Source organism: Eleutherodactylus coqui, chromosome 1, assembly GCF_035609145.1.
Source record: "Eleutherodactylus coqui strain aEleCoq1 chromosome 1, aEleCoq1.hap1, whole genome shotgun sequence".
NCBI lineage: Eukaryota > Metazoa > Chordata > Amphibia > Anura > Eleutherodactylidae > Eleutherodactylus > Eleutherodactylus coqui.
Window position 1 is genome coordinate 241,998,206 of NC_089837.1, and position 12,221 is coordinate 242,010,426.

A 12,221-nucleotide genomic window follows, 5' to 3' on the forward strand; every position below is an offset into this window, starting at 1 on the left:
ATCAGACAAGAATGGGACAACATTCCTCTCCCAAAATTTCAGCAATTGGTCTTCTCACTTCCCATATTTAAAAACTATTGTAAAAAGAAGAAGGGATGCTACTACACAATGGTAGATGTGGCCCAGTTCCAATGTTTTTGAGATGTGTTGCTGCCATCAATTTCTAAGTGGGTTAATTTTTTTTTGTTAATAAATGGAAAAATGTCTCACAACTTCTAATATGTGTTCTATTGTGTGATTAAAATATGGTTATATGAGGTTTCAAAATCATTGCATTCTTTTTTTCTTTACATTTACTAAAATTTAACACTGCGTTCCAACTTTCTTGGAATAAGGGTTGTATATATTTTGTGAAATTCTCTCTGGGGGGGACATGGGAACCTATTGGTACCCTGCGATCACACTGTGGGATGCTGAAGGGTTACAGAAAGAGCCCCCTCGCCTTGTCATCTATTTACATGCTGCAGTTGCTATTAATTGTGGCATGTAAGGGGTTAAACTGCCAAGATCTGCGGTTACTCTGTTACATGTGGTTGGAGCAGGAGCCCGGCTATCAGTAGTCAGCCAAGCCATCATCTTAAAAAGATGTAAGTGCAGGTTTAAAGCCCATTAGTGAGGTCAGTGAGAGGGTATATTTACGGTCTCTAAGGGGGTTAACCACTTTAGGACCAGAGGTTTCTCATTTCTTTATTTCTTTCATCCCTACCTTCCAAGATCCATATGTTTGAAATGTTTCCATTGACATGGGAGCTTGTTTTTTTTATGGGAAAAGCTGTATTTTTAATGGGACCATTTCATGTCTAATATTATGTACAGAAAAACTTTTACAAATTTTCAAGTGGAGTGAAATGGAATTTTCGATGGGTTTAGTACAGTGCAGTAAACATGATATATGAACTTTGTTCTTGAGGTCAATATGATTATGGTGATACCAAATTGCTATATTTTTATATTTTATGTTTTTCTATTTTTAACCTATTTAGGACCAAGCACAGTAAATTTACAGCACTTGCTTTAATCCCAGCCGATAGTAAAAATACTGCGGGGATTAGCGCTCCTGCTTCTGCAATCAGAAGCATGTGGGGTTGTCAGCTGTTAGTCACAGCTGAGAACCCTCAAAAAGACGGCAGACTATGTACTAACAAGTGAAAGGGGAAGTGTTTCTTCCACTACAGAAGCCAGCTGTCACGTGACCACTGGGATTCCCTGGGACAGCAGAGCTACGGGGTCCTAGAAGACCCTGATCAGCTCTGCCAGTGACTAATGTCACTACAGGGGATGTTTTTCCCCTGTAGCTTCTATGGATGCTCCAGCTACAGTGGAAAAATTTGTAAAAAAGCAAAAAAACTAAACATGTGAATGTCCCCCAGAGGTCTTACATGACGTCATGTGGGACATATATAGTAAAAAACATAATTACATAAACAAAACAAAATTACAGAATAAAGTAAAAATATATACATAAGAAAAAAAAAGCTGACACCAACGAAAACCGTCACCGTATGCGCTCTGTAATTCAAAACCATGCATATTATATATCAAAACATCTGAAACAAAATGAGGAACCCATTCCCATACATTATTGTACCATACTTATACATATAGTCCCCTACTTGCGAATGTTCGAGTTAATAATTTTGCAAGATACGAACAATCTGTCCTGCGCAGTATGATGTAATACTATGGCATTACATCATGCTGTGCAGGGACCAGACAGGCTTCTATCAAGCCTGTCCGGTAAGATCGCGGGACACTGTGCGGTTGCTAGGCAGCCGGGGCCTTCTGAAAAGCCCCAGGGCTGCCTATGCAGAGCGCATATCAAGCCGTGCGCTTGTTAGGCGCTTTGCATAGGCATCCTGGAGCCTTTCACAAGGCCCCTGAGTGCCTAGCAACCGCACAGCGTCCCATGATCTTATCGCGGAATGCTATACGGGACCCCTGAATGACGGGTGCCGACTGTTTCTTACAGCGGACACCTGGCGGCAGCAGTTCTAACAAGCCACGCTGCTCATTGGAACTGTTAAGGCTTTAAATACCGATGTCCATTCTGTCAGCAGCATTTAAAGCATTAACAGTTCAGATGAGCCGCGACGCTCGTTGTAACTGCTGCGGTCGGGTGTCCACTGTAAGAACAGCCTGCACCCAATGTTGTATGGAGCGGGACCTACTGGCGATCCCCTCCATACAACCATTTGTTCGGTCATATGAACAAATGTACTTAAGAACAGGCTCCTGGAACGGAACTTGTTCATAAGTAGGGGACAACTTGTACTAATTAAAAAATATATGTAACTATAAAAAAAATCATTATTTTTTTGCTCTTTACCCTGAATAAAATTAAAAAACAGGAAAAAAGTCAATGAAAAAGATATTAAAAAAATAGCCCTATATGTCACAGGAAAAAAAAACAGCAAAAATTATTTTGGTAGCTGAATGAAAAAAAAAATAAGGCAGTTAAACCACCACATGGGTAAAATCACTAAAATGTGTCTGGTCCTTAAGGTACAAAACAGCCTGGTCCTTAAGGGGTTAAAAAGTCATTTCATTTTTTTCTTAAAATTTGCTTACCATTGCCATCTCAATTGGGCTTTGTGACGACTCGTTTTGTGCTGGATAAGCTATAGTTTTTATTGCCACCATTTTGGGAAACCTATCTTTTTAGCACTTTTTATTCAAATTTTTTGAGCGGTAGGATACCTAAAACAAATAGCAGTTCTCGCATTCCACCTTTTTTTCTTGCCCTTCACCATGCAGCATAAATATTGTGATAGTTAAGACATCTATGTAAATGGCGATACAAAATATTAGAGACCTACATTGTTTAGATTTTTTAATGAGAAAATGTTGTTTTTTTTACTATATATTGCAATACTTTAATATTGCAGTATATAGCAATATCTGATGTTGCCTTTCAAGCCTGCCCTGCCTTCAGTAGACTTTGGGCTGCCATGCTAGCCCATTGGCACCCTCCCGATCGTGCCTTGGGGGTGCCAATAGGACTTGGGAAGGGGTCACCTCTTCTTGCTATTTAGACACGCAGTTGGCTTTTGCCACAGTATTTAAACAGTTAACTGCTGCAATCAGAGCCAGCTAATCGCACCACTTACTGGCGACTGTCAGCTGTCAGAAACAGCTGATACCCTCCGGGTGTGGAGCTGATTCGGCTCATGAACCCACTTCATATGCACTTTAGGACCATGGGACATTTATATGCGTTTTGGCTTGAAAATGGTGCTGCCTATAACACTGAAACGCCTTACCATTGCACCCCCTATTTATTCCTTGTGTTTAATAAATATCTATGTGGACCTGGGTTTCTAGCTGATATTCACTGAATGCTACCATCAGGAGGGAGTTTGTGTTGGACTCATACCCCCCCCCTAAGTGGCACTATATCATCGTCCTTTAATTATTATTTAATCCTATGAGCGCAAAAGTTTTTTCACGCTGTTTGTCTATTGATGAGTGTTTGGCAGTCATGAAGTGGTTAACAGAATGAAAATAAATGTTTATTACTTACAGTGAAACAAATATAAATTTCTAAACAAAATAGACATTCTTTACTATGATCTTAGTTAATTCTTGCTATTAGATGAGCCCTAACAGTTGATCCAGGGAACAGTCTGATTGCCATTAGGGAGTCAGGAAGGAATTTTTTCCCCAAAAGGGCTAATTGGCTTCTGCTCTTGGGGTTTTGTGCCTTCCTCTGGATCAACAAAACAGGAGGCTAGACAGGCTGGACTAGATGGACATTGTCTTCATTCAGCCTTACGAACTATGTTACTATGAAGCTAAATATATATTTCACATGGTAAAACACTGAGTTATGTTACATCTATTATGCAAGTCATTTTAAAAAATTACCCCAACTTAACTTTTCATTAAACAATTAAAGGTAAAATGTGAGGTTAATGACACAGTATTTCATCTCTATATAAAATTGGGATAGACTGCAATATGAACATTTCATGCATTTGTCTACTGCATTTTGCTACATGTGAATTTAAGTAGACCATTTAATTTGTTGGAATGTGAAACTGTCAAATGTAAATATTATAGCATAGATAATTGTATCGAGGCACCCCTATATCATATACACGTCAAAATAAGAAATAACTTCAAGGTAACTACACAAAAGCAATTTCATTGCTAAGACCCAGATCTCACAATTCTAATCGCTCCATATTTTGCCTAACATCCAAACGGATTTAAATATATCTTACCTTGACTTTTTGCATTAAATGGTAGGAAGGGTGGCGGTCCTTTCATGTTAGATTGCATTGGTTGTCTTTCAGGAAAATAACCAGATGTGTAGACAAAGTTTGGAAACAGCAAGAACAAGAAGATGCTGGTTTGTAAATTCATATTGCCAGACTTGTTCTGCGGAAAAAAAGAAAAGTCAGTTTCATTCCACTCGCTGATATGAATTAAATAACTCAGAATACCAAAGTCATATTGACAGAAACCCTATATGAAGTTGCTATACGTGGCTCGCAAAATGTATTGCAAATATAGCTCATGTGGTGTTTTGGAAATGCAAAAGTATGACTAAGTGAAGCATATAAAAAAGAGCCTATTTCTGTACGGAAATGTCAGCCTAGTGCAGACCAATAACTGACAGTTCCCTGAAGCTTGTTTTATATATACTGACTCGAAAAAATAGTTAGAAAAGAAAACATATAAAATGCAGCAAGCCATCTAATATTACCTGGGTTTATATGCTGCCGTAATGAGTGCTGAATATATTGTGCTGCTGTCTGCTACTAGTTTGTAGAGACTATATTTAGAAGTTCACATCTTGTCCCAGGTTTTGTAAAATGCCTCATTTTGATGTAAAATATCCTCAGCAGTATAGCAATGATCACTCATTCAGTTATTTCCCATGCTGGTGAAAAGTGTTGTGCCCTTGAGTGCCCATAGTTAAATTCATTTATTTATACTTTTATGCAAAATCACATTATGCATAAGTTGAGTCCCTCCCTCAGGATGGGGAGTGCTAATTATCCAGACAGTTATTAAATGCAGGAATGTGTGGTCAAGCCAGTTTCAGCCATTGTTGTGGTATTAATAATGTTAGAAATTGGTTTTTAACTGGTAATCAAGTTGTAGTAGCCAAAAAAACCTCTACTGAAATTTGTAAAAGGAGTTCTTGAAAAATGTTTTGCAAAAAACACGCTAACAACTTTCTTAAAGGGCATCTTCGACAAAAACACATTTTTCAATGCCTGCTTTCCCCCTTGCTTGATTGCCTGTCACACTTTGGAGGTCTCCTCTGTGTTTTGAAGCCACTTCCATGCAGTGCAGCCCCCTGGTTTGATGCTTATCAGGCACCATTTTGAGGCTGAGACTTTTTACTTTCAGTTTCACATCAATCCCATGATACATCCGCACAGCCATAACTAAGGTTATGCCATTCTGCCTGCTTGGGGAACAGTTTAATCATTACTGTCTATCGTCACCTAAATAAACTATAGACCATAAGTGTACAGTCAGGAGGATGAGCTATGATCTCCTCTACTTTAGCAGTAACAATGACAACAGTGCCTGTATCCTCCTGTAAGCTGTTTTGATGGTAGATTCATGTAATAACATCACACAAACTGAGAATTTGACTACAAAATGAATACATAATCCTCAAGCAGATCTAAGATGGTCAGATTACCATCTGAGATCACATGACCATCTGAGGAAAAACACACTGGGAGTTTCAGACAGAAAGAAAAACTAACCAAGAATTAGCTCACTAATGTACAGTGGATATAAAAAGTCTACACACCCCTGTTAAAACACCAGGTTTTTGTTATCTAAAAAATCAGAAAAAGATGAATTATTTCAGATTTATTTCCTTCTTCAATGTGATCCATTAGCTGTACAATTCCACTGAAAAAAAATATTTGCTTGCATAGGTGTGAACACCCTCTTATATTTAGGGTTGTGGTTATGTTCAGAATTAGCCAATCACATTTCAACTCATGTTAAGTATTAGTCAGTACACAACTGTCATGATTTAAAGTGATTCTACTTTACCCAATATAAAGTTCAGCTCTCCTAGTAGGATTTTTTTTTACATTTTCTCAGTTGGTCTGTAAAGAACTTACAACACACCAAAGGGATCTGATGGTTGAAAGGTATCAGTCAGGAGAGGGTACCAAAAGATATTACATATACCATAGAACACAGTGAAGACGGTCATCAAGGAGTAAATTCAATTTGGCATAACAGTGACATTACCAAGAACTGGACGTCCCTCAGAATTGATGAATGCAGGAATTTCTGACAAGTACTGGTTGTGTAGTGCATGTGACAACCATCTACAGTATTCTTCATATGTCTGGGCTGTGGGGTAGGGTGCCAAGATGGAAGCCTTTTGTAACAAAAAAAAACATCCAAGCCCGGCTATGTTTTGCCAAAACCTACATCAAGTCTGCCAAACGTATGTGGGAGAACGTTTTATGTTCTGATAAGACCAAGGTTTAACTTTTAGCCATAATTCCAAAAGGTATGTTTGACGCAAACCCAACACTGCGCATCACCAAAAGAACATCATACCCTCAGTGACGCATGGTGGAGGCAGCATTATGTTTTGGGGCAGTTTTTCTGCTGCTGTAACCGGGGTCTTTGGTTAAGGTGGAGGGAGTTATGAACTGTGTCAAATATCAGTCTGTTTTGGCATAAAACCTTCCATCCTAAAATTTCTAAAAAGATGAAGAGTAATTTCAGCATGACAACGACCCAAAGCATACCTCCAAATCAACAAAAGAATGGCTTGACCAGAAGAAGATCTAGGATTTGAAATGGCACAGCTAGTGCCCAGACCTAAGTCCCATTAAAGATCTGTGGTTTGGCCTGAAGAGGGCGGTACACAAGAGATGCCTTCACAATCTGATAGATTTGGAGCACTTTTGCAAGGAATGGTGGGCAAAGATGGGCAAGTCAAAATGTGCCATGCTGGTAGACGCATAACCAAAAAGACTGAATATAGTCATAAAGTTTTTTTCTACCCTAAAGGATTTTGGGGATGATTTTCAGAGAAGGGCTTATATTTTAAGCCCTTCCCCGAAAATCACTGTGGGGGTTGCCTGCATCCCATTGCTTTCAATGCGTCCGGTGGCAGTAGCGCCGGACCCATTGAAAACAATGGGATGACATTGCAGTTTTTTGCCACAGCTGGGGCAGGCGATTCCTTCATTCCCGCGGGGAATTCCCTGTCACAGTGTTCAGTGATGAGGGGACTCCCCATAGGGATTTTTTTGCAGGTGTGAGTCCTATCTTTTGCAGGTGTGAGTATTTGAAAAAGATGGACATGTGAACACACCATAGGGAACCAATGGCTCTATCAGATGCGTTTTCTGTTCGTGCACACAGGCGCGCGCGCAAAAAAAAAACCGCTTATCTGACATTGCCCTGAAAGTGGCTTTACCGTGGCCAGAAAATAACAGAGAGCTGATACCTCCTCTCCCCACAAGTTGAATATCACGGGAGTTCTGTCATTGGCTGCATTGGAAGGTTTACAGAACATCACAGGCTGACTACAGCCTGTAAACAATACGCAACTAGGGAGACCTGAAGACTCTAGCAGGGGACTTGCTTGAGTTTAGAGGATTATCAGTTCTCGTTGTGTTTTGGCCACAGGAGACTCTTTTTTTAGAGAAAAAATAAGTATCTCCGACAACTCCTTTAAAGCTTTAGTGTCATTTCAGAATGACATGGCAGAAGTTTTCATGGGTGCATATTTGGGTGTTAAAACCCATGCGATCACTGATATACTGATATGAAATGGTAGGAGCACTCAGCTGAGGGCTGTAACTTTTCCACTGTGCTTGGCTGTTCTAGGAGAGGGGGGTTTAGCAGTGTACAGATTCATAGACGATACACCACTCTATGGGATGTGCCCCTTTGGCTGTTAACAGTCTGTCCTTCAGTTTCGTCCCTTTGGTGGTCTTGGTACCCAGACCCCCACCAGTCAACTTCTGATATGCTATTATAACAATTCAGAAGTTTTCTTACACAATAAATACATGCTAATCTTTGCAATGCACATAGTATATAGTCATAAAAATACACAGTAAGCAGCCATGTAAGCACATTTTAAAACAAAAAAAGTTTAGTACGGTGTTAGCCAGTAGAGCAAAATGTGATTGTTCTCGGTAAGAGAAACCACGTAATCTTGTAGATATGATACCTTTTAGTGGCTAACAAAAATATATTATGTTATAGCAAGCTTTCGGACCTCACAGGGTCCTTCCTCAATCAGTAAAAAGGCAGATTATGAAATCAGATTATTAAACCAATGATTTACAATGGTTTGATTTCCCTTCACTCATGCGACGTTGCAAGAACAAAAGAGCAATTTTGCGATGCAATTTTAACATTAGAAAATCCTATTGACTGTCGCTAAAAAATCACGGCACAATCGTGCTCAAAAATCGTGAGCAGCAGCGACGCTTTTGTGAGAAAAAGCAGTGCTGCCGCTCAAAAATCGTGGGAAAAAGACACGCTTTTGCCACGATTTTCTTGCACCGAAATCGCGATCAACCTTGTGGAACTAGTCTAAGCCTAAGGAAGAACCCCGCGTAGGTTTAAAAGCTCACTATACCATCATGTATTTGTGTTAGCCATTAAAAAGTATCATCTACAAGATTATTTGGTTTCTCTTAGTGAGAACAATCACACAGTACATTTTAATACTTGTCTTACACTGATCCTATTTTACATTTTTATTATTATTATGGTTTCTACTAGAATCAGCCAACAAGCCTAACTTCTGAGCTGTGCTCTTAAAATGTAGTGGGACTGTGCATGTTGCAAGGACTATACAATATGGAACTCTCTTAAGGCCTTAGTCAGACGGGCGTTTTTTCGCGCGATTTGCGGATCGCATGACAGATGCGCATCCGCAAATCGCGTGACCGGTGCGCGCAAGTCGCCCGAAAATCGCCCGAAAATCTGCTCCTAGCCTCGTTTCATTAGAAACGGGCCGGAGCTGTCCAGCGCATTGCATTCAATGGAGACGGCAATAGAGCCGGCTCCATTTAAAGCAATGCGCTGCGGGCGAGCCCGGGATGAATTGTCGGTAAGGGCTTAAATATATAAGCCCTTCCCTGCAATTCATCCTAATATGTGTTAAAATAAAAAAAAATTGTATACTCACCTTCTCCCGGCAGCCGGAGCTCCGCACGGCCGTCCTGCAGTGGGTGTGAAGGGGGTGTGAGTCAGACCTGCCCCCTGATTGGCTCAGCGCTGAGCCAATCAGAGGCATGCCTCACTCACACCCATTCATGAATTCATGAATGGATGTGAGTCAGACCTGCCCCTGATTGGCTCAGCGCTGAGAGGCAGCAGTCACTCACCCATTCATGAATTCATGAATGGGTGTGTGAGTGAAACCTGCCTCTGATTGGTCAGGGCTGTGACCAATCAGAGGCAGATCATTCAGCAGGCGGGGATTTTAAAGCCCCGCCGGCTGAATAGTGCCGAGAAGCAGTTCAGGAGAACTGACAGCGGCCGCGGCTGGACTCCGGCTGCAGCGGAAAGGTGAGTATACAATTTTTTTTTATTTTAACACATTTTAGGATGAATTGCAGGGAAGGGCTTATATATTTAAGCCCTTCCCGACAATTCACCCCGCGCACGCCGGCAGCCCACTGCTTTCAATAGAGCGGCTGTATTGCCGGCTCCATTGAATTCAATGGGCAAACATCGTTCTTCTCTGCCACAGCTGTTACAGCTGTGGCAGAGAAGAATGATTTGTCTTCTATATGTTCTCAATGGGGTCGGCGCTGCTGCCGCCGGCCCGGCCTCATTGAGCGCATATAGAGAGGAGAACAGGAATCGCAGATCGCAGATAGGTGCGATCTGCAATTTTTTGTTCTATAATTTATCGGACGAGCGCATAAAAAGCGCTCATGTGTCCGATACCATTGCAAAGCAATGGTTTTATAAAATCGCCGGACGCATGCGCATGCGCAAATCGCGGCTAAAAACGCCCGTCTGACTAAGGCCTAAAGGACTAAGGATGCCTGTCCACGGGCGATATTCTGCAGCAGGGGAGCAGGGGGGGAGAAATGACAGGTCTCTGCGGTGTGCCTATCTGATAGATAGGCTCACCACAGAGAATCACAGCAAATGGCAGCATGCCAAGATTTGAATCCTGCGAGCGGAGAATTGCTATGATTCTCCGCTTGTGGACGTCAGGCTGCGCTTTCTCCAGTTAAGTCTATGGAAAGCGTTCATGCGTTACCCACGGCCGGATTATCGCCTCTGGTAACGCAGTGACATATCGCCCGTGGACAGGTGGCCTAACTGTTGAGGCAATGAGCCAGTAAGGGTTCCTGATAGATTCCAACTATGAAGGCATAAATAAGACACTGGGCTATAATATGACCTGTAACTTATGATTAGTTCAGGATATCTTCAACAATGCATTTACATTATTTTTAGAAAAATTCCTTTTCTAAACTGCAGTATAATTTACAAAATTATCAAGATCATTCAAATCGCTATGCAGACTTGTTTAAAAACTTGTTAGTATTCTCTGATTGGCCAGTTTCAGTAGCTTGCTGCATTTTTAACTCCTCGCCTTCTTAAAGATGTCAGTAACAATAGAGTTCTACCTGTGAACAAATCTAAATTCATTGTGCATGCTATATAGGAATATAAAAGTATGTTCACATAGGGCATAAATACTGTGGAATGTCCACATGAAAATCTGTAGCATTTATACTACAGGCCATTCAGTTGAGATTTAACAAATCTCATCCTTCTGGTGCAGAAAAAAGCTGAAATCTTCTGTGCAGAATTGACAAACCGTTCTTTTTTTCAATCAGTTGTTTGCTATGGAGTTGACCACTGTTAGGCCCCATTCACTTGAGTGCTCTTTTAGCGCAGTATAGGCACGTCGAAAGATGTTGCACTAAAGATCGCGTGAACGGGTGATTTCCAGCTATTTTAATTAGCTGTGAAATTGCCCATTCACACGATCGTATGTGTGTGGTGCGTGTTATCCAGCTCCCATAGGAGTCTATGGAAACTCCTGCACATCACGCACCAAAGATAGATCAGGCCCTATCTTTTCTCGCAGCACAGACCTTAGATGTGGGTATTGTACCCACATATGTCCTATCTTTGTTGGGTGTGAGTATGTAACGCGCCTAAAATTACTTAATCTGAACGGTTCTATAGGAAATCATTGGTTCTCATAGAAATACTTTCTTTGCGCACCTCTAATGTGCTAAAACAGCGCTCGTGTGAACGAGGCCTTAGGTGCAGATTTTGCCGCTGTGGATTCACTGCGGATTAGTTCAGCCATGTGAACATACCCTTCGGTTGCTTTCACACAGCCAAGAAAATTGCACAAGATTTGTGCATTGCGAGACGCACAAATCTCTCATGAATATGAACCCCATACTTTTGAATGAGCGATTTTTCTTTTACAGCATCGTGGTGCAGGAAAAAATCACGAGGTGTCCTATCTTTGGGTGTTACCTCGGATCTCTTCACCCATTATTTTCAATGGGGCAGGCAAAGCATCACACAGCATAGGAGGTTACGTGAGTGCGATGCGATGCTAGGTTTCCCACTGAAAACAATGGTAAACACTTGCTGATCAGCTGCGCTGCGCCAAAGGATCACTACTTACCTGAAGCGATGCAAGGTATTTTTTAACACGAAAAAGCCTCGCATTAGTGGAGACTTCACACATTGGCAAGAGTGATATCGCACTCACCCCTTTGAAATTAGCCTTAGGTTGTATTACATGATCCTAGCAGGGGGAACTATGCTGATTGCAGCCGGAACCTGGACTCATTAGTTAAATATCTATGACAAGTCCAGATGTCGGCTGCAATCTGCATTTCTCTTTCTGTATTTAGCAGCCAGGAGACACTGCCATATAATACACCCTGAGGGCAGCTTCAGACTGGCGCGTGTACTGTTGCCATGCGGGGAAAAAATTGCTCGTTTGTATGACCCCATTCAAAAGATTTTCTCGGTTGTGTGAAGCCGGCCTTAATGAAAGCAAGCTGCAATATCAGATACAAACTGAACTGTTTTTCTGATCTTGGACAAGCTTTTTAATTCTGCTTTATGATTAACTTTCTGGTAAAAGTAAAGTAGTTGTATCTGCACTATTCCAGACAATTAATGAAGTGTATCTCCAAAATAGGATTCAACTGATGCGAGATGGAATTGATACACATTTCTTTCTACCTTAGGCTGCCTGT

At 41.2% G+C, this 12,221-nt stretch overlaps 2 protein-coding genes across 2 annotated transcripts in view; one reads left to right on the forward strand and one right to left on the reverse strand.

Moving 5' to 3' along the window:
- The window catches only part of NT5DC1 (5'-nucleotidase domain containing 1), a 371,328-nt gene that overhangs the window by 54,091 nt on the left and 305,016 nt on the right, over positions 1–12,221 (forward strand). The window lies entirely within an intron of this gene.
- The window catches only part of COL10A1 (collagen type X alpha 1 chain), an 87,767-nt gene that overhangs the window by 19,672 nt on the left and 55,874 nt on the right, over positions 1–12,221 (reverse strand). The window contains exon 2 of the mRNA XM_066607251.1: positions 4,224–4,380. Coding sequence (XP_066463348.1) covers positions 4,224–4,365 — 142 coding nt within the window. The 5' untranslated portion in view covers positions 4,366–4,380. The remainder of the gene's footprint in view (positions 1–4,223; positions 4,381–12,221) is intronic.